Source organism: Protopterus annectens, chromosome 10.part0, assembly GCF_019279795.1.
Source record: "Protopterus annectens isolate FY-2018-M chromosome 10.part0, PAN1.0, whole genome shotgun sequence".
Taxonomy (NCBI): domain Eukaryota; kingdom Metazoa; phylum Chordata; order Ceratodontiformes; family Protopteridae; genus Protopterus; species Protopterus annectens.
The window spans coordinates 1,696,899,502-1,696,925,899 of NC_056744.1; the positions used below are offsets into that span (position 1 = coordinate 1,696,899,502).

General features: G+C 41.4%; 1 protein-coding gene across 1 annotated transcript in view; it reads right to left on the reverse strand.

The window, feature by feature from the left end:
• Nucleotides 1-26,398, reverse strand: part of LOC122813919 (zinc finger protein 773-like) — a 109,335-nt gene that overhangs the window by 32,728 nt on the left and 50,209 nt on the right. The window contains exons 3-4 of the mRNA XM_044086463.1: nucleotides 13,520-13,843; nucleotides 84-210 (exon numbers count right to left, since the gene is read on the reverse strand). Of these exons, the coding sequence (XP_043942398.1) occupies nucleotides 84-210; nucleotides 13,520-13,843 (451 nt within the window). The remainder of the gene's footprint in view (nucleotides 1-83; nucleotides 211-13,519; nucleotides 13,844-26,398) is intronic.

Below are 26,398 nucleotides of genomic sequence, written 5' to 3' on the forward strand. Positions count from 1 at the left end.
CAAGGCATCTTGGCATAGCATTTTAATAAGGTACTCATAACTCTCAGAACAAAGACCACTCCTTAAGATGGGACAAGACCTACCTGCTGAAACTAAGGTTTCATAGTTCTCTAACATCACTTCCTTATGAAGCTCCTTGTCTTGTTTTGTTAACATCTTCATCTCCTCTGCTGAGAAAGTAACAGCAACATCCTCAAAGGATTCTGGAGCCTGTAAAAGACACACGGTGCAGTTCATCTTTTCTTTTACTGCAGTCGGTGTAAAATATGCTACTTCCTTGTAATGCATTCAATGTAAATTGTGTTATTTTTTCAGCAGGGTAGCACTGGCATTTGTTACCAGAACTGTACTTAAAACAGTAAAACTAATCACTCATTAACAAGTACAAATTTCCTTTCCACAATTATGCAAGTAACAATGCCTTCATTTCTGGGTTGAAAAATGTCCTTTGCTGCTATCTCTCTCTCTCTCCCCTCTACACCCATTAAGGTCCACAGTAGGAAGGCACAGAGTTCCAGTTAAAGACCTATGCTTAGAAAAAGACTTGGTGATCTAATTTAGGGAATAGGAAAACAGTAAGCAATCAGGGAAGCCTTAAAACATGGAAAGAAAAATTGGGATCATAGCTGAGTAGGAATGAAAAGGTAGGAGCAGGAATAAGATGGAGAAGGCATGGGACTGCACGAAAGTTGTAGAAGCTACTAGAAGACAGCTGCAGAGTAATCAGAGGATGACAAACCATGGAGGATTACTTATTAAATCTACAAGAAATGGTCCAAGATGGCAGTTGAGATGTAGCAGGAACAAAATATCCACCCTGTGGTGGTGGAGAAACCAACTGGTGGAATTAATAAAATCATTATGGAACAATACCACAAATGAATTTAATGGCCAATGGTGAGGGAAAAATGGATGGGGTCCAAAGGACAAAGGGGGATATGAGAACAGCTGGGTTACAGCATGAACAACAGCTGTGGGAGGGATAAATCAAAAACAATCACCTGTCAGTACCAAATGTTACCTGCATTTGTGCAGGACTCGGCAGTATGCAGCAGGGTAAGACTGGAGACATGCAGAATTACAATGCAGCAAGGCTCAGACAAAACTGTGGCCTAAAATATATTCTAAGAGTAATAGTCTGTCTAGATCAAGGGTTACTAACAGTTAAACTTACATTTGCTTCTGCTAGAGCCTGCGGGTTTCAGGTAGATACAAAAGACCCTAACGCACTTACTAAGAAGAGCAGAGGAGGTTAGCAGTGTAAACACCACATTGGGTCTCCCCCGAAAACAGGGTACTAGCCCCGTGGGAATAACCTGATCAACAAAGAATAAACAAACCCACTACATGGTGTGGGTAATGCAGGATTTACCCACAGAAGGCACAATCTGATTAAGAGGGTGAAGCTTGAGTGATTAAACAAAGCCAGCAATCCTGTGCTACTCGCACCCTGTCGAGTGTTGCCATTATACAGTGAAATTATTTAAGAAAAAAGCCTTAATTATTATTATTTATAAATGTATTGCATAAAAATAATTCTATACTCTTCCATCTGCTTCTGGTAGTCTGGGATAGCCAACATATGAACTGCATATGCTCTGTAAATGTGTGCTTAGGATATTTGCATGGTTTCCTGACATATGATTGAGGAATATAGTCACTTAAAGAAAAATGTTTTGGGAGGCAAGAGGCTTTATTTATTAATCTATATATCTACCATTTTTTATTAGGTTGCGGGATATGCCAAGCAGCTAGTTGTAGGTGTACACCTGGCAATGAAATTGTGAGCTTTTTTGTTTGTTTGTTTTTATGTGAAACAGAAGACCTCCAATTCTTCACAAGAGCAACACTTAATACACAATAAAAAAGCAGTTAAGCATTTTCGTCCTTTGTAAGTGAACCTTGGAATCACTTAATGAATTTTCACACACTTCAGTAGTGCCTTATGTAAAAATCAAGCATAACTATTTACAGTGTTTATACAATATTAATTTTTATGGTGCATTTGGCTAATTTGAATGGAGTCTTATTTTTAAAATTATGTCAGACATTACAAACTTTATTATTGTGGGGTGAATTGTCATGTAGTCGTAGGCAAGTCTAAATGTGTGAAAACACATTAAATAGCATTTTTGAGAAAGTCCACAGTTCATTTACAAAGAATGAAATTGCTTAACTGATTTTTTTTTTATCATATATTACATGTTGTTCCTGTGATGAACTGGGCACCTTCCTTATCATTTAGGAATTCTTATTGACCTCTAGCTTGTTCTCTGGTTATCTGGTAGCTTTTTTTTAATGCATTGAATTGTTAGGCACTATGGAACAGTGTACTACTGAGAGAACAATCACGCATTGGATAGTGCTGCCTCCTCACAGCAAGAGGTTCCCTAGTTTGATTCTTGGCTGGGATGCCTTGTGTGTGGAGTCTCCATGTCCTCCCTGTGTTCTTGGCCATAGATGTGACTGCGTGAGTATGTGGTGTGGATGAACCACACAGGCACAACTAGCCATGCGGCAGTGTAAACCTTGGCTCTAGATGATTGCCACTGTTGAAGTGACACCCTGACCCCATGTGCAGAAATGGGAAAAAGGGATGTGGATGGATGTAATTTTTAACTTCTTAAATTGATCGGTAGTGTCACGGAGAAAGTGAACTTACTGAACCACCTCCTGTGGGGGAACGTTCAATTTACAATGAGCTTGCTGATTAGCTTGACCAATCAGCATGCACATTATGAAATGTTCATGTTCATTTACTGTACAATTACCATTACAGACATTGCACAAATACTCTGCAAATGTAAGAAACAAAACCAGAAGCAGGAAAAAGCATGCCAGTAGATTTTTATGAATGAATGTGACCTCCTTTTCTCTCCAGATATAAACAGGACCACATTTTGTTTATTCATGTGTACTAGCATAAAGCTAGCTCCTCAAGTACAAACCAAACAGACTATCATGTCATGAATTAGTTGGCTTGAAGACCTACAGGCATACCTCACAACTGTGTAGAATTTAACAAAATGTCCAGATTTGTAACTTATATTTTTGTTCTGTTCCTCAAAAAATTTGTGGTTTTCTAGCACAGTGTTGAGGACTGAATTTGCTAAATAATTACAGTCATTTGAGTTTCAGACTTTATATCCTTCAGAAAATGCATGCTAAACCAAAACATCTTATTCTCAAAGAAACTGACCAGGTTAATTAGGCAAGATCTGCTTTTGGTGGACCTGAACTGGTTTGGTTTGACGTCTTTATTTATTAATTCAATAATAATCCGTTCCACAGCATTACAGATGAGGTTGGTCAGGTTTATGGGGCTATAATTACCTGAGTATATCTACAACACACCTCTGTGCAAGGGGATGGCAGTTGCTGCTCTCCATTCTTCTGGCACAAAGTCTCTTTGAAGGCTTATACTGATAACCCCATTAGGGGATCTCACAAAAAATGTTGTCCCTCTTTGTAACTGCAGAGAAGAGGAGGTCATGTTACTCATAAAAATCTACTGCCATGCTCATTCCTGTGAACAAGTTAGTGCAGAAAGCTGTTACAATTACCCCCCCTCCAGTCAGGCATGCACCTGGGGAAATGAGTTTGGCATAATGGCTAAGGCCGCCACCTCAGAGACACAAGGTGCAGGTTTTGATTCTGGCCTGGGATTGCTGGCTAGGCTTAAAATATCCCTTAAGGGCAGTTAACTTAATATTTACCTATGAACCTATAGGACTATACAGTCAGTCCAGTGTGTTTATCTGGCCCCAGTGAAATGGGCTCATGGCCTTAGACAGTACCTTGAGGACTTGTTCTTGGAGCATTTTTGGGAGGGTTGTAGATGTCAGTATGGGACATAGAACATAGGAGAGGACAGGGAGTTAAGTTTGAGCTAAATGTGTCCACCTGTATATTGGCCATGCCATCTGAGCCTCAGTATGTGATGTCATTTAAAGATAGCTTTCTGCAGTGCTGGGAATTGTTTCTGAGGTTTTGAACACTGTTAGAGGAAGCTTTGCGGTTATCCTTCACCTGGGTAGGTATATTTACCTCATGCATGGCTTTTGTTGATTTCATTAGTGTCCAGAGTCCCCTGTTAGCGGGAGTCTTTTTAGCATTATGAGTGTTACTTTTTTATGCAATGAACTTTTTTCTTTTATTATACTACCTGTTTATATCTGGTTTGTACCACTTAGGTTTATTCTTACATTTTGTACTGTATTTTCTTTGGAGGGGGACAGATGCATCTATGCAGCTATTTACATGTGCACTGAATTTCCAACATGGAAAGGTGGGATAAACTAGTACTTTCTGGGGTAATTACATTTCCCCTATCCAAAAGGGCCATTAGTTTGCATTACCGATGTTAATGGAATATCACAGGATATTAAATGTGACCTATGATAATGGCATATTGCAGGGTATTACATGTACCGGATAGTAACGGAGTATCACAGGACATTACACATGGCTGATGATAATGGAGTAAATAGGATATTATATGTGATTGAAGGTAATTGAGTATCACAGGATATTCCACGAGATAGGAGACAATGGAGTATCATGGCATAATGTATATAACTGATGATATTGAAGTAACACAGGATAGTTCAGGTCACTGATTATAATGGACTACACTGTGACGATAATGGAGCAGCACATGATATTACAAATGAACGATAAAACAGAATCACAGGACATTACATGACTGATGCTAATGGAGTATCATGGATATAAGATGCGACTGCTGATAATGGTGTACCACATGATATACGTGACTGATGACAATGGAATGTCATGGGATAGTCCATGTGACTGACAATAATGGAATATCACAGGATATTACATGTGGCTAATGACAGTGATGTAGCATGGGACATTACATGAGGTACAGCATTTAAGATGGTTGTATTCCAGTTTTTGCAAAGTTGGTACACACTTTAACTTACAATGAACTATTAATAGTGCAAGTACCCAAGACAATTTTATTTCAACGAGTGGGGCAAACACGCTGCAAAACTCTAATCTATAGCTTCTTTTCCTTTCTTCCAAACAACATCAAAATTCTGCCAAAGCACAGTGAAAAAGTTTGTGGGTCGCATACCTATAACTGTATGTCCTGTACAAGCATGATCTCTGAAACATTGTCATATGTACTGGACTTTACATGATGGTATGCGAGTCCTACACAACTGGATAACTCACAACAAATACCACATTACTATGCTTCTGGATCTTTACAAATACTTCTCTACAATTACCTGCAATTTACCCGACTGATGATAAACAAATATGCATCGAAGGGCCCTTTGCCAATATATGTAAATTATTATGTACGTCCTCACAGCTAAAGTATGCATGCACGGTTTTATGTCCTCCCTGTTTTAACTAAAGCAGAGAACCTATTAAGGATGCCCACTCTCTTCCACGTTCTATACATTAACAGTGAAGACTTAAGTGGTACAGCTAAGAGAAAATCCTCACTGACCACAACCATATATGTACACCCAGGTGGTTTGAAGATAAATGCATTGTTTGGCACTAGTCATGCTTGGTTCTACAACACTCTGCTATGACATCAGTTGAGATACTGGGCATCTTCCTGCTCAATGAGGCCTGTATTAGAGAACAAAATTATCAACAATAAGGTTTAACTGACCCAAATATCTGGGCACACTACTAATGACAATGAAGAGGATACTGCTAAGTTTCTTCCTGGCACCCTTGCATAGTGACCGGTACAACTTAATACTCTGATGGAAAGAACTATTAATGCCATTTTAATAAAGTTAGCTCATAGAAAGAACTATTCCTGCCATTTTTAATTAAGTTAGCCCACTTAAGATGTTGCTCACTTTTATGCTCCAGCTTCCATTTACAAGGTTGTTTCAACAGCCAAAATGTTGCAGTGGATTTTACATACAATGTACAACTCCCAAGGTGAACAAGAGGAAATTATGTGCTGCTGACAAAGCAGTGCTAATTTTCCTGAACTTCCATCCTTAAACAAGCATCACTCTTACTAAGGAGGAATCACAAGCTAATCTGTATGCAGATGTAGACATTTCAAACACAGGAATATTCAAGAAAAAAAAATACATCCCCTCATGGTATGAAATCTGTCAGAAATGACAGTAAGATCTTGATCAAGAGTAGGCATAAGCCCAGAAAGGATAAGGCAAGTTAGGGAGATCATGGAACTCTGAAGATGTCCAGACAGACAACAGCCTAGCCTTTCAGTCTAACTGGCAATCTCAGGAAATGTTTCTGCACAGATCTGCATTAAGTAGGGTCTTGTAAGTTTAAAACTTGTCATTATTTGAAAATAAAATTGAACCCTCTTCTGCTGTACTATTAAAGCAGTTCTTATAGGTAAAACCCATCTTTTTCAAACATGCACTTCATCAAATTCCTTAACTCACATGAGACCACCAAAAGGCACTGGTTACACAAATATAAACATGGGCCTGCTCCAACCAAGTATCAAAATGTATAAAGGCATACTTTCACCACACCTTTTCTCTCAGAAAAGGAATACTTACAAATCTAAAACGGACTACCACATCTAAGATATACATTTTATGATGCTCTGACAGCTTGGAGAAAACAATCAAGTTCCTTTGATGACAATCACGCATTTCATATTACTTGATAAACATCAAAACTCCTTCTCTAGGTTAAAATAACAATCATTTGATCTTTGCTAGCACTGTTCATAACCAAATAACCAACATGCAAACAGGATACTGTTCTGCCCTGTAACACAAATACTTTGGGGTTAAAAGGAAGGAAGACACTGTGGATGCACCTAGACCTGGATTCCCACCTCTGGATGACATGAAAATTTTGCTACTGGGTTAAGCACACCTCCCTCAACATGTTTTCCCATGATTATTAGACTGGATTAGATAGGCATCACTTATTTTCAGATTAAGCAATTCTCTGGAAGGGAACTCCAATAAAGAAGTGGTACATCATAGTGGTTCTCTAAAGCAACAGTATGTGCAGGCCAACAGATGTTGGTCTGCCTTTTTGTTATAACTGGACTGGAAATAGCAGGAGAGAGGATTTCATTATCAGTGTTCATAGCATTTCATTTCAAACAGATGTATAGTAATAGTTTGCACTTTTAGGTTGACAGTGCTTGTTTTTGGTAGAATGATGGTACACACTGCAACTGTTGTCAGCTGTTCAGTGGGAAAATTCTTTAGATAGAGTAATTTTTACATGCTATCTCTTTGACCATTACTTAACATTTTGATAGCAAACTTTCATTAAAAGTCACACACTAAAACTGATTTCCTTCTGAAGGAAGTGGTAAATTTGGTATTTATAGGTTATGTTGTCTACTTCTCGGCTTACTTAGCACAACAAGTTGCTTTCTCCACAGTAAAGTCTAGTAACCATCTCATTTAACTGAATACAATACTTAGTGTATTTCAAACAAATTCTGCAAACCACTGGACTATTACAGAAGGTCAAACAGCTGGTTTTCCTTCTGTTGCGAGTCTCACAGTACTAGGTATCCTTAAACGGTATGGTAACTGCTTGCTGCTCACAGATAATGAGCTTTACTTAGTATATACTAAGATATTATGTTTCTGAGAGACGCAAGCATTTAACTAACATGTAGGCCTCACTCCCACAAAAGTAAACAGATAATGGGTATCACACATTCCAAAACAGTCTACATTAACCCACTGTAAAAAGTCTTAACACTGTGGCTGTAAAAAGGTTATTGCCAAAGCCTCCTAGATCCATGAAGACTAGATCTCAGTGAAAATTTAACACCACATCACCTTCTGGCATACCTCCAACAAAGAGTCACTGGGATTTAAATAATTTCAGATCCAGTACACCAGACTACTCTATAAATAAAAATATTTTAGTAATTGATGACTCTACAATGACGCATACCAACTGTCCACTCTGGACAAAGACAGGGTGATGGAGAATTGTCTTTCAGATGCCAAGATCTCTGACACCTCAAGAGACTTTAAGGTACTTTCACCTGGCAAATATGACTAGGTGGGAGTGAATGACTTGGCATGCAAAACTCTGAGGGATATGCAGAGAGGCATGTCAGAACACTCCATTCAAATCACAAATGCAGGGAAGATTCTGATCCTGAGAGGAATCCTTCCTTCCTCCTTCTCAAGAATAATGACTTAGACAATAAAGACAAGATAATAAACACAATATAGGTAACATCAACAACTGGCTAAATATTTGGTACCAGATCCAATATGTGTCAACATGAGATGAGATGCTAGACAGTCCTACATGCTCTGCCATGGACAGCTTGCAGCTCTTCTTCCAAGCATTCAACATACTGGCTAAGGCTTTGCTGCATCCATAGTGCCTTTTTAGGTAAAGTTCAGGTGATGGACATGCCAACATAACTAACATATCAAATACAAAACATGATCACATTAAGGTGGCTCTGCTTGATGCCAGAAGTTTTAACAACAAATTGCCCAACACTGAGGCCCTCCTGCATTTGAAGCACCTCCATGTTTGAGCAATTACTGAAACCTGTTTTAAATGTTACGAAAGCACTTTGTGCATAGCTAGGTTTTGAATCTACTATATGTTCAGACTCAGTGGCAACTGTGATGGCATCTCCATATTTGTTAGGGACCACATCACCTCTAGATAGATTCCCAGGGACCCACAAATACTGCTATCACGTTATAGCCTATTACAGTACTCCCTCTATGTCTCCTGGTAATCATGTAAGGTTCTTAAATGTAAACAATGAACTACCTATAAAGAAAACAATTACATTCAGAGACTTTAAACTACCCATGAACCTATACCTCAAATGTAGGATACATCCAAAAGTTCTTTGCTTCATACACAAAAGCTCCTTGGAACAGATTATGAATCCCACTAGAGGGCCTAATTATCTTGACTTGGTCCTTACAAATATAGCTTTTTTCATGCACTACTCTCCTGGTACCTCCTTCCCTGGTTAAAGCCTGTTTATAAACTAGTCACCTTAATGATTATAGGAGGTTGCTAGGCTACTGCCCCTGAGGCCCTTATAAGCCTAGCCAAGATTTTAGCCCATGTTTAGACAAATCAACACCCGATGCCCCCGTCCAGCAAGGACATGGGTGGAATCCTAGGGGTATATTTTCTGTTTCCCATCCAGTTACCCAGGTTGCACTTAAAAGTGTAAAGAGATGCTGTGCTTGATGTAGGGTGTGCATCTATTCCATAGATGGGGGAGTCTCTGGAACACAAATCTGTCCCATCAACAAGTCTTGTTGATTTCACAGACCAGGCTGAGGTCACGCGTGTGGGTTACTGGAGTGGAGCTTGACTCACAGATATGCAGCAGTCCCATCAAGGTGGGGGTCCGTGAGCACCTTGTATGCCAGACAGAGGTTACCTCTGAGGAGTCGGTATGAAACTGAGTAGAGGGGTAGGACTTTTAGCCTATCTGTGGATGGTAGATGTTTGAAGCCCTGGATTCTCCTGGTGAGAAACCTCTGTAGTCTCTCCAGCTGTTGCATGTGCTTTGTGAGGTACATGCTGAAAGGAGCATTGTACTCAATAATGGGCCTTACAAGGGAAGAATACAGGGATGATATGACCTCCTTGTCCCTGGGATGAGATGCCTGTACTTATGAGGTGGGCCATGTAGAGGGCTTTCCGTACAATGGAAGGAGCATGGTGGTCAAAAGTCAGGCTATCAACCTGGGTGCCCAAATCCCTCATGACTGATTGAGTGCTTAGGACGTTGTTATTAATGTGATAATTTGTGGTGATGTCACTCTCCCCAAAGGGGATGATGATGATGCATTTTTTGGTATTCACCCTGAGGCCATGTGTCTGGCACCAGTCATTTGTCTGAGTGAGACCCTCTTGAAGGATGTCCACACCACTAGGGAGATTGATGACAGCAGTCATCTGTAAACTTTGTCACCCATAGCCAATGTTTTTGGCCTGCAACTCAGAAAAGTATATCCCAAATAACAGCGGCCACAAGACCGAACTCTGGGGTATGCCATTTGTTACTGGTCTACTGCTTGAGGTTGCTTCCCCTATTTTGACTATGTGGTTTCTATCAGTGAGCCGGTTTGCTACCCATCGGATAACATATGGATTGATGCCTAGTTGAGAGAGTTTATCTATTATGTCCAAGTGGGTAATAGTGTCAAAAACTTTGGGCAGGTCAAGGTAGGTGGTGTGCATCGTCTTCCCCTCGTCCTTGGCTTTGGTGACTGTCTCAAAGAAGTTGACCAAATTTAGCAGACATGACCTCCCCTTGACGAAGCCAAACTGTATGGGATCAAATTTTGGAGGCTGCCAATGTCCTTGTTAATGAGGTCCATGATAATCTGTTCCATAGCCTTGCAGATCAGGCTAGTTAGGCAGATGGGTCTATAATTTCCTGGATCGGTGGACGCTTCACTTTTGTGTAAAGGGATGACAATGGCTGTCCACCACTCAGCTGGGACAAAGCCAGTACTCAGGCTTTGGTTGAATAGGGTGCCTAATGGTGCTGCAAGTTCCTGTCCAAGTTCACTTAGGATGTCCTGATTTACTGATGGGGAGGACACAAAAGTATTTTCTCTGAATCTGTCAGCCAGCAAGTTTGCTATATCTATGGCATTTGTATATGTGGTGTCTTTGACCACCAGTTCTGAACATCTGCTTCCTTTGAGGTTGCAGACATATGTGAAGCAGGCCTTATGATTGTCTCTAGTAGATGTGGCCAATTTGGAATCAAAGTTTGTTTTAGACTTGACAATATCAATACCTCAGAATTCAATGATTAAAAATGTACAAATTTTACCAAATTCTATGATGATGTTTCAAGATCCATTTATTCTAGCTTAATGTCAGACTTCTCCGCAGCAGGGAGTTACACAAAGAGTTCAATGCCCACTTAGATAAATGTACACAATTAACAGTATGTGTCAGATCTAAATATATTGCAAAGTTTAAAATGAAACTACCCCGGTGGTCCACTAGCATAAACTTTGCAATAAAAGAAAAAAAAAACTCTCTAAAATATATATCAGATCTAAGGACCCTCAAATCAAGGATGACATTAGAAAATTGACTAAAACTTATAAAAAACATCTTAGGACTACTAAGTCAGTCCATGAACTTTTGTTAGCACATGAAATTAAGGACAGCAAATAATCTTTCTTTAGTTGTGTTATGAAAGAAATAATACCGAACATTGCTTAGAACTTATTCAAGATGGCACCACCAACTCTGACCCAGTAGACATTGTAAATATGCTAGCTAACAAATTCATTCCCCATCTTCACTCTGGAAATGATGAGTCAAACTCTGGAAATGATGAGTCAAAATCTACTTATCCCTGAATCCCTCACCCCCCCCCCCATCAGCACCACCACCAAGGTTCATGTACTAAAGGTACTCTCAAAGTCTAAAACATACTTCCCCCGCATGATACTTGATAATATACATTGCTGCTTAATAAACAGTGCCATGCAAGTACTTGTGGAGCAACTCAAACTACTTAACCTGAGTTTAGGTACTGACATTCGGTGCACAGTAGTGATGATGTGACTTCACAACGGTGGCCACATCACTGATCCTGGGAATTACAGGCCCATCAGCCCGACGAGTCTCATATGCAAAGCCATGGAGCATATTGTAACTAACCTGATTAACTACAGCATTAAAAATCTCATCAGGCTAGAATTGCAGAAGTTTGGCTTTGTCAAGGGTAGATACTTTCTAATGAAACTGGTTAACTTCTTTGAAAGAGCAACACAAGCTACTGACAGCAGCCATGCTGTACACACAGCATACCTTGACATGGCCAAGGCCTTTGGCACTATACTGGCACAGATAGTATGCGCAATGCATTATAAAAAGGCCCCTATGTATTAAGATGGATAGCAAAGTGGCCGAAGGAAAGAATCCATACATTGCAGGTAGCAGGTGCTTCAAAGAGCATGACGGTAACCAATGGTGTTCCGTGTTGGGACTTCTTTCATTTAGCATTTACTTTTCTGATTTCCAGACTATCAGCCAAGACCTCTGGCTAACCAGGTTTGTAGAAGACTTCAAAGTGAGTCACTGTCAGGTGGCCATTTGATAAGCAAAGCTGTGTAACAAGAACACTGATGTACTAGTAATGGGCTTAAATTAAATTCTAACAAATGTAATATCATTCTGTTTGATAAATTATCCCTCCTTCCAGCATATGACATCTATACCCCACTTTAAAATGAGAATGTAATTAGAGGTCTTGGTACTTTGGTTAATAATTCCTTCTCTTTTAATATAACAGAAGTCAGCAAGCACTTCTACTTAGCACAGCTAATCGACACAGAAATACCTTCCAGATCAAAACAGGTCACTGTCCCATTATATTCAACATTGATTATGCCAATTATTGAGTACAATGTCCTCTCTGAAATGTACCTACTACACTTATCTAACAACTAACAAGACCCCAGAGGCTCCTAACTAAGGAGATCACCTGTTTAGTAACGCTAAGCTACCAGAAAAGACTGGAAGTACTGTCCCTTTATTCAGCATCTTACAGACTTCTGAGGGGGAGACTTATGCCTTGTCTTTCAAAACATTAGGGACTTGGTGCTCCTTGATCTTTTGAATCTCCATGAATGGAATAGTCCACAAGGGATCTAAATCTCCACCAAGTAAATAAAACAATATTTACACAACACCTTTCTCACCTCTGGAATTGACTTCCCCTGCAAATTAAGCAGTGTAATATATTATCTGCCTTAAACCAGTAACTGGATGTTGGGGCAGGGATTTACAAATTTAGCCCAGGCCTGACTGGTCTGGCACTCCTTGACAAAGGAGGTTCAGTTTGAGGGTAGGTACTGGCAGGTAGAAATGGTCACTAGAGCCAGTTGCCTTGTATTTCCTTTTATCAGATGATACCTTGCAGCAAACCCTTGATAAAGAGTCCTGAAATAGGTAAAGGAATAGTATTTGTCTAGAACTGCTTTGCTAAACTATTTTCAACCACCGGTCAGAAATTGTGTATATAAAAATCAGAGACAGCTTAATTTATGCATCAAATTTTTGATGGGAGATGGCTTTATATTAAACAGTCCTCCCCTCAAAATCCATCAAATGTATAAATAATTTTAAGAAAAAGCTCAATGAAGTGTGCAGACAAGGAAGTTGACATCTTAAGCTGACATCCAGAGATCTGATAGTACAGCTTTTTTATGCAAAGAGTTTGTTTTGACATGTTAGGAAATGAATTTGTTTTCCTCCTAGCACCACAGTTCTCATAATCTTTATTTCTATATGTTGGGAGTTGACAAAGTTTGACTTGATGTAAAGCCATGGATCAGTTTCTGGCAAATGAACAGAAAAAACATTTAAAAACAAAAACAAAAGTAATTACAAAATAAGCACATTACTTTACATAATTTAGACTGCTGGGAAGTTATTATCTGAAATAATTCTTAAATCAGCTGCAAACACAAGATTTCACTTTCCAAAATGAAAGACGTGCAATAACAAAAATTAAAAGTGGACTTACTGATAGAACTCCATTAGCTTTGTGTTTTCCATGTTCTGAGGTGTCACCTGACACTGATTCCTCAGTGGTTGTCAGATAGTCTGTGTCATCATCTCTCTCTTCCAGAATGTCTACTTCTTTTTTGATTTCCAAGTTAGTATCAGGCACTGCTGGGAGGATTTCTATAACACCAGTCTTAATGCATTCAAGATTTTCTTCTAGCTCTTTCAGAATTTCTGCCTTGATGTTAAGTTGATAAATGAGTTTTTTTTCCTTGTCATGGAGAAACTGGTGCAGTTTTACAAACTCTTCTGCAATGTATTTTTCCAAATTAACAGCATGTTCCTGGGAAACAAGTAATACAGATAAGAACTTGCTACACATTATCATACCACAATACTAATTATGTCCATATATTTACCTTGTATGACAGAAAGAACAAACTTAAGCTCCCAGGAAACAGAGACAGAGGAGCTGACGGTAAAACTGGTGGCAGGATTAAGAAGAGGGTTTGTCTTAATGGTTAAGGTCTTTACTTCACAGATACAAGGTAAAGGGTTTGATACGGACCTCTAGTTATTGGCTAGGCTTATAAAAGTCTGCAGACTGGTAGCCCAGTATTTACCTGTGAACCCAGAAACTATAAACCGAAGTAAGCACATCAGTGTGGCTGGAAGGGAGAAATGTGAAGCCACCATAATACTGTCTGGAGGAGTGAGAGTGGAGACTCAAGTACACAGATGACCCTTAGTCTACATCAATAATTAATGTAATGTAAGAGCTGTGTGTTCAGAGGGAGGTGAAGCTGAATCTTAAAAAAAAAAAAAAAAAGGATAAGGTAAGCCCCACACTGTCTGTCTCCATGCCAAATTGACTTCTTCTATTGACTCCTGTCAGTCTCTGATGATTAAACTGGTTTTCAAGAATTATGGTGAGCAAAGAGGCCAAATTCCTAGAAGAAAGAAGTTTTCTGCTGCAAGGAAAAATGTGGGCTTACTCCTCTAGGCAGACCTGTATCTAGTCATTATACAGACGTTAGGAGGAACCATGGTGGCTAGGCCATATCCAGAGTCACAACAGTAGAGGAAAGTGACGCCATCATACACAATGGGGCAGATTCCAAAAGACTTGTGTAGGTCTGTTTATATAGACCTTACATTGAATTAAGTTACTTACACGGAGACTTAGTCTTTTGGAATTAGGCCCAATAGGTTAAGTAGGGCTGCCAAATACAAAAGCTTAATTCTACAATGTGAAAATCAGTAAATGCAAACACTGCAACAGTTGTGCAGTGATTTCCTCTCAGCATCCAATAAGAAAATTCAGTTGTGTAAAATCTAGCCACAACAGTAGATGAAATTCTCTTCACTGCTGCAGTATTCTTTACATAAAGAATCTCCTGCCAAGGAAAGCCCAACATCTGGATAGTATACCAAAATCTTAGTTCTTACAGGATCGTACGTCATGTGTATGCTCCCCACACAAGGAGTAAGGCATAAAGGTAGCATACAAATGCACACACACAGAACTGAAAATGCCCCAAAAGCAGAATGCCCACTGGGACAAAGACAACATGTGCACCCAGAAGGAGAAAAAGGAAGAAGGAGATGAGCCCCTTGGTCAGAAGGGCAAGACAAGGACAAGGCTGGAGTTAGAACAGAGGGGGTAGTAGGAAGGGAAAGAATACTGCAACAGTGAAGAGGACATCTGCTGTTATGGTAAGATAGTACTATGTCCTTCCATAATCACTACTGAAATGTTCTTTAAACTAAAGGAGAGTACAGGAGTGCAAGAGGAAGGTACAGAAGAGCCCTTTACAAACTCATGCAGGATAGCCCTGGCAAAGCCTGCCCTGGCCCTGGAAATAACATACAACGTGTAATACTTATTGAAAGTATGAACAGGGGACCAAGTAGCAACCTCAAGGGAATCCTTATCCAGACTCTTGAAAGAAGCCCCAGAGGAGGCCGATGCCCTAGTAGATTGTGTCTTGACTGATGAGGAAATAGATTTTCCATGAAAAGAATAACAAAAAGACACGGCCTTACAAATCCAGGAGGACATGGTTTGTGTAGAAATAGCCAGACCCAAAGTTCTGAGATGAAAGGAAACAAAAAGCTGTTCAGATTTGTGAATAACTTTAGTTTTATCCAAATAATATCTGAGCTGTCTATACAAATCCAACGTGTGAAGAACCTTTTCAATGGCAAAATGTGGAGAATAAGAAAAAGGAAGGACCATGAATAGACTGATTAGGGGGTGACTCATAGACCACCTTGGGTATAAAAGAAGGATTTCATACTAAGAAACACCCTGTCTCTGTGGGAAACTAAGAAAGGAGGATGAAGTTCAGACACAGTCTTGGCTGAGATGAGAGCCAGAAGAACAACAGTTTTCCAAGTACAGTGTAGTAAGGAAGCTGAAGAAAAAGGCTCAAAAAAAGCCCGATTCAAATTTTCAAGTACAAAACTGGATCCTAGGAAAAATGAATAGGCTTTCTTGGAGGCCTGATATGAAGGATGCCTTTCAAGAAACTGCTTGACCTCAAACCTAGAGGCCAGAGGAGGAGTCAAGGGCAGACAAACAAAAATTGCTCACAGGTGAGCTTTGACTGAAGAATATGCCATCTCAGCATGGAGCAGATCATACAAATAAAGAGAACCAGAGAAGTCTCCACAGATAGCAGATCCGGATGGTGAGAAACGCACCAGGCAGAAAATATCTTCCATTTGGATATACATGATTTAGTGGTAGCGGATTTCCTGGCCTCCTGCAGAACCCAAGGCAAATCCTCAGAAAAAGTGCCTCAAAGGGATCAAAAGCCTATCACCCACAGTGCCATTTAAAGAGTTGCCAAGTGAGGATGGATGGGTGACCTCTTGTCTTGTTTGAGAAGATCCACCCAGTAGGTAACTAGATGGAACCAGTAGTTTCTGAGCCAAAAGGGAGTCACCAGCAAGATTTTGGGAGAGTCATGCTAGATCTTGGGTAAGACTCATGGTAACAGAGGTAGGGGAGGGAAGGCATGCGGAAACACCCCCTTACACAGAAAATACAGGGTTTCCAATTTCCAAGCCTCAGGAATTGGGACTAAGTTATCTGATCAGAGGGGAGGCAAAAATAACTACCTGAGGAATACCCCACCAATGTACAATGTTCAGGGACACTATCTGTGAAACTGAACCTGATTGACTTCTTTGAATCAGTCTCCAGAGCCGTGGACGAGGGTAAGGCAGTCCACACAGCGTATCTGGACCTCTCCAAGGCCTTTGACACCATCCCCCACTCTGGAATCATAGATAAACTTACTAAGCTGGGCATTAATCCCTACATCACTCGATGGGTTGCCAACTGGCTTACTGACAGAACGCACACTGTAAAAGTAGCGGACTCCAAATCCAGCTCCAGACAAGTGGAGTACCTCAGGGTTCAGTCCTGGGACCGCTCTTGTTTGGCATCTACTTCTCTGAAGTACAAGCCAAAGCTAAGGGACTCTGGCTAACAAAGTTCACAGATGACTGCAAACTGGAAGCCATTACTGAATCCCCAAATGATGTGGATACTCTACAAAAGGGCCTTACAGAAACAGATGCTTAGTGCAAGATCCATGGGCTCAAGCTCAATGCCAAGAAATGTATAGTTATCCCCTTTAGGAAAAAACATGTACCCATGAATTACCATATAGGTGGCAGTACACTAAACACCGAAAGTGTGGTAAGAGACTTAGGGACACAGGTGGACAGTGGTCTCACCTTCAATAACCACATCGCCACAACAGTCAGGAAATCCTTCTATGTGGCACATCTCATCACTAAGGGTTTTTCATCCAGAAAAAAGGAGGTCATTGTCCCACTGTACTCATCCCTCATTAGACCCATTATAAAACACAACACCCCATTTGGTATGTATCTCTCAAGACATTTGCAACAGCAGGAAAGGCCGCAGAAATACCTCACTAAAAGAATCATAGGCCTAAAGCAGATGCCCTATGCTGACCGCCTTAAAAACTCCAGCTATACTCTTGCTGCATATCGTCTACTCCGAGGCAATCTTTGTTTAACATACAAGGCCATGTCAAACACAGAGCTGTTGAACATGCTACACGTAAAGAAATCCCAATCCCTCAGAGCCACATGCTCCAGGGATCTAAACCTTGTCATCACAATAAACAAAACATGCTGGAGGGATAGGTTCCTGACCCAGAGACTCCCCAGACTCTGGAATAGACTGCCCATATATGTTAAATAGAGCACCTCTTTGGCCCTCTTCAAAAGGAACCTTGATGATTGGATGGGAGAAAGCAAATTCATCCAGGGGATCACGTCAGTCGCCCTGCTAGACAGGGGTCCAGGGAAGTAAACAGTGTGGGAAGAAATAGCCAGGGAATCGTTATGGCTAGGCTTGTATAGACCCTAGGGCCGATAGCCTAGTACCAACCTATGAACCATTCGTGAGCTTGTGTTCTGGACCTGCTCAAGGAGTCTGCCACTAGAGGTGCTCTGAGGGAGTGTAAACTGCCTGAAGAGTTACTCAATACTAGATGGTGAGTTCGCAGACCTGAAGAGCTAGTCTGCAAAGAAGATAGGACCTTCTGCCCCCTTGCTTGCTGACATGTTACATCATTGTGGTGATGCCTGTGAAAATTTTGAGGAGCCAAGGATGAAACAGGGAATGAAAAGCCTGAAGAGCCAGAAGCAGAGCTCTCATCTCCTTTATACCGATGTAGTCTGACCTCTGATGAGGAGGGCCAGAGACCGGGAAACTTGAGGAGGTGACAGTAAGCACCCCAGCCCCTGACTGAGGCATCTCTAAAGAGCTCCTGAGTTGGTAATGGAAGTTGAAAAGGAAGCCCCGGGCTGAGTGTAAGTTAATGAATTAACCACTGAAGCTCAAGCTTGAGACAGGGAAGGAAATGTGAAAGGAAATTCATGGGGTGGCAATGTTGAAGCCATAGTGAGTTGAGGTACCACTGAAGCTTCCTGATATGCAGCATGGTGAGGGGGAGCATGGGAAAAGTGGAAGCTATGAACCTGAGAACCCTGAGAAATTCCCTGTCCGTGAAAGCCACCAGATGTAGAAGGGTTGGAAAGCATTTAGAGACAGAACTTTAGAGGCAGGTAGAGATGCCATCACAGGGACTGTCTGAAATCTACAGCAGAGGAAATATAATTCTGAGAAGGTGTCAGAACTGATTTCTGGAAGTTTAGGGTGAACCACAGACTCTGTAACAGGGAAGTAGTACACCCAATATCCTGAAGCACAGTACTAGAGAAAAGAGCTTGAATAAGCAAATCTAGCAAATTATCTAGCTAGAGAAGTATCCGAGTTTCTCAAGCCATCAAAAAATGGCAGGAGTAAGGCATTTGGAGAATACCTTTGGAAAAGTAGAAAGGCCAAAGGGCAAAGCAGAGAACTGAAAATGCAAGGAAGAGACGGAGAAACAAACATCTCCTGAAAAGATGATGGATGGGGATGTGAAGGTTTAAATCCCGGAGATCCAGAGAGACCAGAAAGATCTGGGATAAAAGAAGAAGAAATAATGTTTACAGGGATAACATCTGAAAGGAAGGAATCTTGAGAAAGGTTTTCAACCAGGAAAGTTCCCAAATTGGTTTCCATGTACCCTCCATTCATGGGACCAGAAATGTCCTGCAGTAAAATCCCTTCTCTACTTGGGCAAGAGGCATGGCTTGAATGGTTCCCTGAGCAAAATGAATGCGAAGAACCTCTGGGAAATGAGAGAAATATTCTAGAGGAGGTTGAGCAATGTCTTAAAAGGGTGGAAGGAACTTCCAAACCACGAAGTACCCCTAACAAATAATAGACAGAACCCAAGAATCTGAGTGAGTTGAAGCCAATTTGGAAGAGACAGGGGCAGATTTAGGGAAAAAGTAACCTCGGTGATGGCAGGAGGAAGCAAACTGTCAAGCAGAACCCAGCTTATCCTGGAAAGGAGGTTTCCGGAGATAGAAGTCTGAGTAGCATTAGCAGGAAGCACATGCCCAGCTCCCTTCTTCCCCTTAGTAAGAGGGAAAGATTGGGTACTTGCACATTATCGCAACCACATTTCTAACATTGTGCAGTGGATAATGTGTTTGCTGCTTTCAAACAGTTTCTGTCATTTACATTTAGTAAGACTGAAATGAGCAGCAGTGGTACAGCGATAACTAGCTGTACTTCAGGAAAAAAAATAAGCTGTGCCTGTATTTGTGGGGAGGAATATGGTGACTTGCATCATATTATCGCAACCACTTTGTGCGCAACTCAGTCTTCACACATTAGCATTTGGGTTCAACAGCCACTACAGCAAGTGTTGGGAACAGGAATTTTAACAGGACTAAAGTACGATCAAAAGGCTTGACTTTCAAGAAGAAGTTCACTTCAAAAGTATTACATAGAAGTAAAACATATAGAGGATTGCAGTTCCCCTGCTTTTTGGTTAGTTCTGTAGACCACATGGTTCTAGTCTCTCTGTGTTTTGGTTCCTGTTTCACAAGCAAAGCGATACAATGGTAATTAAGAATTTACACACCCCTTTAAAGTCTTTTCGTGAAAGCATAATTAATTAGATGAGGTTAGAAATGTGGTTGTGATATTACATAAGTACCAATTGCCTACGAACAAAAGTAGACTTGGAGATTCCCCAAAAATTTGTAAACAGGCAAAAAAAAATGTTTCAGCCCCTGCAAGACTTTTCAAGTTTCCCACGATGAGGGTAAAGATTAACTGCAGCAGAACCAAAAACATTTTTATTTTACAGAGGAGTATCCAATAGATTTGGCTTTAATGTCATCAGGCAAAGTCTGATGAGGAAGCCAAGAACAAAATATCATAACTGAACCAAAGGCAGCAGCCTTGGAAGAGGAATCAGCTGCATCAGAGCTACATCTGACTGGGTGGCAGGTAACTTGAGAAGTACAGCAAAGCCAGGAAAGGGACAAAGCCATCCCCTCAGAGTCAAGTAGGTCATAAACCATGTTAGAAACCTGAGAAAAGAGGGTTGAAACATACCTGGTCAATGGAGTGTGGTAGCCAATAGCCCGAAAGGGTAAAGTGGCAGAAGAGTTAACTTTTTTGCCCAGCCTTTCCATAGCCCTACTATCCTTATCAGAAGGAAACAGCTTGGTAGAGAGCAATAACTGTACAGCTAATCAGAGGTGACTGACACTACAGAAGGGTCAACAGAAGGTCATTTATAAAGAAATGTGTGTTCTTCAGGCACTTTATAGAATCTGTATGGCTTCATAGGTGCAGGGGGCTGAGAATCAGGGGCTCCAGATGCTGCCAAGAAACTATCCAGAAAGGCAGCCAGAACAGGAGTAACAGCAGATGGCTTAAGTAGACAGTCTGCAGGAGCTCATAATATCTTTTCTGAATGTCAGAGACTTAGGTTCATAGGTAGGTACTAGGCTGCTGGCCCTAGGGCCTATGTAAGCCTAGACAAAAAGGTACCCTGGCTTTCTCCACCCAAGAAAATTATTTTCCTGTGTTCCTGTCAAGCAGAGCCCCAGAGGTGATCCCTGGGGTGAATTTCCTATTTCCCATCCAATCATCAAGATTTTTCTTGAAGAGTGCTAATGAGGAGATTTGTTTGATATAGATAGGTACTTTGTTCCACAGTATGGGAAGTCTCTGGCACAGGAATCTATTCCTCCAGCATGTTCTGTTTATTGTAGTGACAAGGTTTAGGTCACTAAAGCGTGTAGCGTGGTGGGATTGGGATTTCTTTAAGTGGAGCATGTCCAACAGCTCTGGGTTTGACATAGCTTTGCATGTTAGGCAGAGATCGCCTCTGAGTAGGCGAGTTTTCTAAGACGGTCAGCATAGGGCATTTGTTTGAGGCCGGTAATCCTCTTTGTGAGGTATTTCTGTGGCCTTTCCAGTTGTTGTAGATGTCTTGTAAGGTACATACCAAAAGGGACATTGTACTCTATTAATGGGTCTAATGAGTGATGAGTAGAGGGGGAACAATAACCTCTTTTTTCCTGGATGAGAAACCTTTTGTGATGAGGTGTGCTTCATAGAAGGATTTCCTGACTACTGTGGCGATGTGATTATCAAAGGAGAGACTACTGTCCACCTGTGTACCAAGGTCTCATCACACTTTCAGTGTTAAGTAGACTACCACCTATGTGGTAGCTCACGGGTACAGAGTTTTTACCAAAGGGGATGACAATCCACTTTTTGGCATTGAGCTTGAAGACACTGCATTGACACCAGGCATCTGTCTCAGTGAGTCCCTTTTGTAGGATGTCCACATCATTAGGAGTTTCGATTATGGCTCCTAGGTTGTAGTCATCTGCGAACTTCATTAGCCCAAGACCTTCTGTGTTAGCCTGTACTTCAGAAAAGTAGAAACCAAACAGGAGAGGACCCAGGACTGAACCCTGTGGTACTCCACTTGTCACTGGTATGAAGTCGGACTTAGAGTCTTCTACTTTCACAGTGTGGGTTCTGTTAATGAGCCAGCTGGCAACCCATCTTGTGACATAGGGATTTATACCTGGTTTAGTGAGTTTATCTATAATTCCAGAGTGGGGGATGCTGTCAAAAGCCTTGGCAAGATCTAGATAGGCTGTGTGAACCACCTTATCCTCGTCTACATCTTTGGTGACTGCTTCAAAGAAGTCTATCAGGTTTAGGAGACATGATCTGCTTTTTACAAACCCGAACTGGGTGGGGTTCAGAATTTGGAGATTACCAATGTCTTTGTCTATAAGTTCCATGATGATACGTTCCATGGCCTTGCAGACCAGGCTCGTTAAGCTAATGGGGCGGTAGTTCCCGGGGTCTGTGGTGGCTCCCCCTTTGTGGAGTGGGATAACCATCACTGTGTGCCATTCAGTGGGCACAAAGCCTGAGGTGAGGCTATGACTGAACATGGTGTTTAGGAGAAGTGCCAGTTCATTCTGTAGTTCATGTAGAACACAGCCTGGGATGTTGTCAGGTCCCGTGGATGCTGTGTTCTTGGCTTTGGAGAGTGTGGTTTTTACCTGTGCAGCCATGATTACAGGAACTTTGCATTCTTCCAGTATAGAGATGGGGCCCTTAGGGGATGGGAGAAGTTAGCACTGAACCTATCTGCCAGGATGTTGGCAATATCAGTTGGTTCTGTATATTTATTGTCATTGTGCTGTAACTCAGAGCAGATCCGAGTGTTGCCACTGAGATTCTTGACATAGCTATAAAATGCTTTGCGGTTGTCTTTAGACTCGGTGGCAATTTTGCTTTCGTAACTAGCTTTGGAGGATTTTATGAGGAATCTCAACTTTTTACTGAGGCTGACCAGGGAGTTCCTCCAATCATGGGATTTTACTCATTTTTGCAATAGTTTCTTTCTTCTGTTGTAGAGTTTGTTTATGGCAGGGGACCATCCGGATGGCTTCTTTTTTTTTTGGAAGATAGCATTTTGGTTCTGTTAGGGATAGCATGATCCACTCACTCGTGTAAGTGCTTATAAATTGCATTTCTGTAGGATTCAGCAGTCGAACCTCTATTGTCCGTCTGCATGGGTGTCGTGAAGTTTGCCACTTCTGTCTTAAGAAGCATGAATTTAGCTTTGGAGAATTTTTTACAATGGTTTCCATAATGGGAGGTGGGGGTGGGATGTGGATGTCTAGGGTGATTAGCTTGTGGTCAGATCTGACCAACAAGGAATTGACCTCTGGTGTGAACACCGGTCGCCCATGTTGGTAATGACCAGGTCTAGGATATTGTTGCCCCTGGTGAGGGTGTGGATAAGTTGATCCAAGGCATTGGAATTTATGAATTCCAGAAAACGTTGAGCAAAAGAGTTGGTACATGAGTTTTCCCAGTTAATGGTGGGGTAGTTGAAATCACCCATTATGAGGGTATTGGGTTGTACCCTAATATTTTCCAGTGTATAAAGAAATGAGGAGTGGGAATCCTGGGGCATGCTAGGGAATCTGTAGCAGGTTACAATTTGGATTGCGGTCTTGCCCAGAGCTAGTTGCACTTTGATAATCTCGGATGCATTATGCTAAGCAACTAGCCTGGACGTGTGGATATCCTTAATGAATATGGACACATCTCTGCATTCAGTGCTTCGGTCCAGGTTAGTTGGCCCAAAGGTGTGGTATGAATTATAGCCTGGTAATGCAATGGTGCTCTCTGGAGCCTTGAACCAGGTCTCTGTCACTGCACAGATGTCGTTGTTCTCCATTTTAAGGAATGCCTTGAGTGAATGCATTTTGAGGTTTAGACTTCTAACATTGAGTAGCATTACCCTCAGATTTTGCTTGCTTGTACCTGTTATGGTGGTTAATTTGTCATTTGAACCTTGCCTAAAAAAGGCACTATAGGGGTGGCAAGAGCCTTAGCCAGTATCCGGAATCCCAAGTGCGACAGGTGCAGGCCATCTCTGGCAAAGCATCGTGGTCTGTTGATCATGCCATCCCAGGCACACAGATACTGGATCCCCTTAGAATGACACCAGAAGCTTAGCCAATTGTTGAAGTCAATAATTTTGTCCTTGTACTGTGGTATCATTCTGGGTGATGGCAGGATGCTACTCAGGGCTAGGGTCATACCTGCCTGGGCTACAAGATCGGAGAGCTCCTCCATGTCTCTTTACATGTGGTCCAGGGAGGTATGTCTCAGGTCATTCACACCAACATGGACAATGACAGAGTCATATTTGTACTTGTTGTGGAGTGACCTGAGTGTGTGCGTTATGTGGCAGATCATGGCACCCGACAGGCAGCTGACAGTAACTTTCTACTTGTTTAGCCTGGTGAGTGGAACATCAGTGTGTCTGACTATAGAGTCACCTAGGACTAGAGTGTTGGGTACGTTGTTATGCCTTATGGGCTGTGGTTGAGTGGCACACTGAGTTTGTGGACTGTGTGTCATTTGGGTTGTGTTAGGGGGTGGAGGTTGCTTGCATTTCTGCTTTGGAGGTCTCTGTTGTTTGAGCAGATTTTTATTGAGATCCTCCGCGAGAACAATCCCGCTTAAAATAATCCAGCATGCTGGCAATGGTTTCCCCAAAGTAGAGTTGTTCCTGGGGGGGATCTGGACTTATGAAACCCTCCTCCTCTGAGCCACATTTCAAAGGAGAAGGGATTGGGAAGAGATTCTGCCTCAGAGTCCAGGTTCTCATATGAGGAATCCAATTCTCTGGTCCTCTTGAGTAGACTGGAAGATCAGGGAGGAGCAGGCCCAAAGATCCATTAAGGAGGCTTCAAAGCTATCAAAGCATTAAATAAATCCTGAGTGAAATATTGCCATTCACACTGGGGATCCTTCTTTTTCTCTGGAACGTCCAAACACCCTTGGAGGTCAGATCCCAGGTGAGATTGAATAATGGTAACAGGAATCTCCTCCCTAACTTACTCTGTCCTTCGGATATAAATCCGCAGAGGTTCCCCCTCAACATCAAGTACAGATGTGTGAAAAGCCTCCGAGGATGTGCAAGAAACCAAATCCATGTTGGCCTCCAATAAGGTTGTAGCAGAGGAATCTGAAGCAACCAATGAATGATCATCCAGGCTTTCATGAGCCTAAACAGAGACATCCAGAGGATGCTGGGCAGCAGCCAGATCAGACCTAACTTATTTATCCTTCTACTTAGCAGACAGCTGGCCCTTGGGACAGGAGAATTCCACCATGGTACCCTGAAACCAACAACTTCAGAAGGTGGTTCTCCAGGTACATGGACAAAGAGGAGCGATGACTATGTAGGGTTTTAGGCACAAACACACCTGGTAGATAAAGCCTTCTTATAATTGTGGGAAGCACCTAAACAGAAGAGACACCTGCTGTTACAGACTTTATGGGGAATCTGCCTCTCACACTGACATTTTCTCCTTATGGATGACATGAACACAACACCCACCATAAATAAGAAAAAAGAAAGAGAAAAAAACAACCCGAGCACTTATCTGAAAACACAACTTGGTAACCAACACAGCAGAAACGCATTCAGACCAACATTCAACAATGGCATTCAGATTGGCAGCAAAGAAGTTGTGTGTGTGTGTTCATACGTCAACTTTATGCCCTACACCTTGTGTGAGGAGCATACCTATTATGTACAATGCCTATAATAACTAAAGGCTTTGGTATACTGGCTGGATGTTGGCCTATCCTTGGTAGGAGAACCCTTATGTAAAGAATACTGCAACAGTGTTAATGGAAGGACTTCTAGTGTAACTGTAATTACATATTCTGCAATGGGTCACTGTTAGTTGTGGCTCTGAAATTTAGGAATAGACATCATGCAGGTCTATAATCTTGAGAAATGTGTGTGATGAAGAATGCATCATGTTGGCCTATGGAATTAGAGAATAAATAAGATATAAAAAAAAAAACAACAACACGGATTCCACGCTGATGAATTTAATGTTAAAACCAGTCTTAGCGCCTCGGCCACATCAGCCTTCAATGAGTACTGGTTTTAACATTAAATTCATCAGCGTGGAATCCATGTTGTTTTTTTTTTATTTCTTTAGTCTTTTTTAAGACTATTTGCTTGTTGTTTGCTAATAAATAAAATATAGACTGACTTGTAGGATTGTGGCGGTGACTCTATGAAGTTATGGGGAATATCTCTGATACAAAATGACCAGCATGCATCTACAAGAACGGATACAGTATGGCACATACACATGTCTGTGGTGCATGCATCTGTCCGTGCATGTGTGTCTGTATAGGGTTCGTAAACAGATCACAGATGCAGAATTAGTTATGCGATCTTACAGGCTATAGAATACACTACAGATAAATACAGCCTTATTAGGGTATAAAATGTTAGGGAACAGATCTGAGAATCAGAATGACTCTTGTGGGTCTATGTTAGTGGAGAACAAACTTATGAAAAAGAATATAGTGAATGTGAGATTGTGGTGCATTGAAATACATCTCTGAAACAGAATTCCA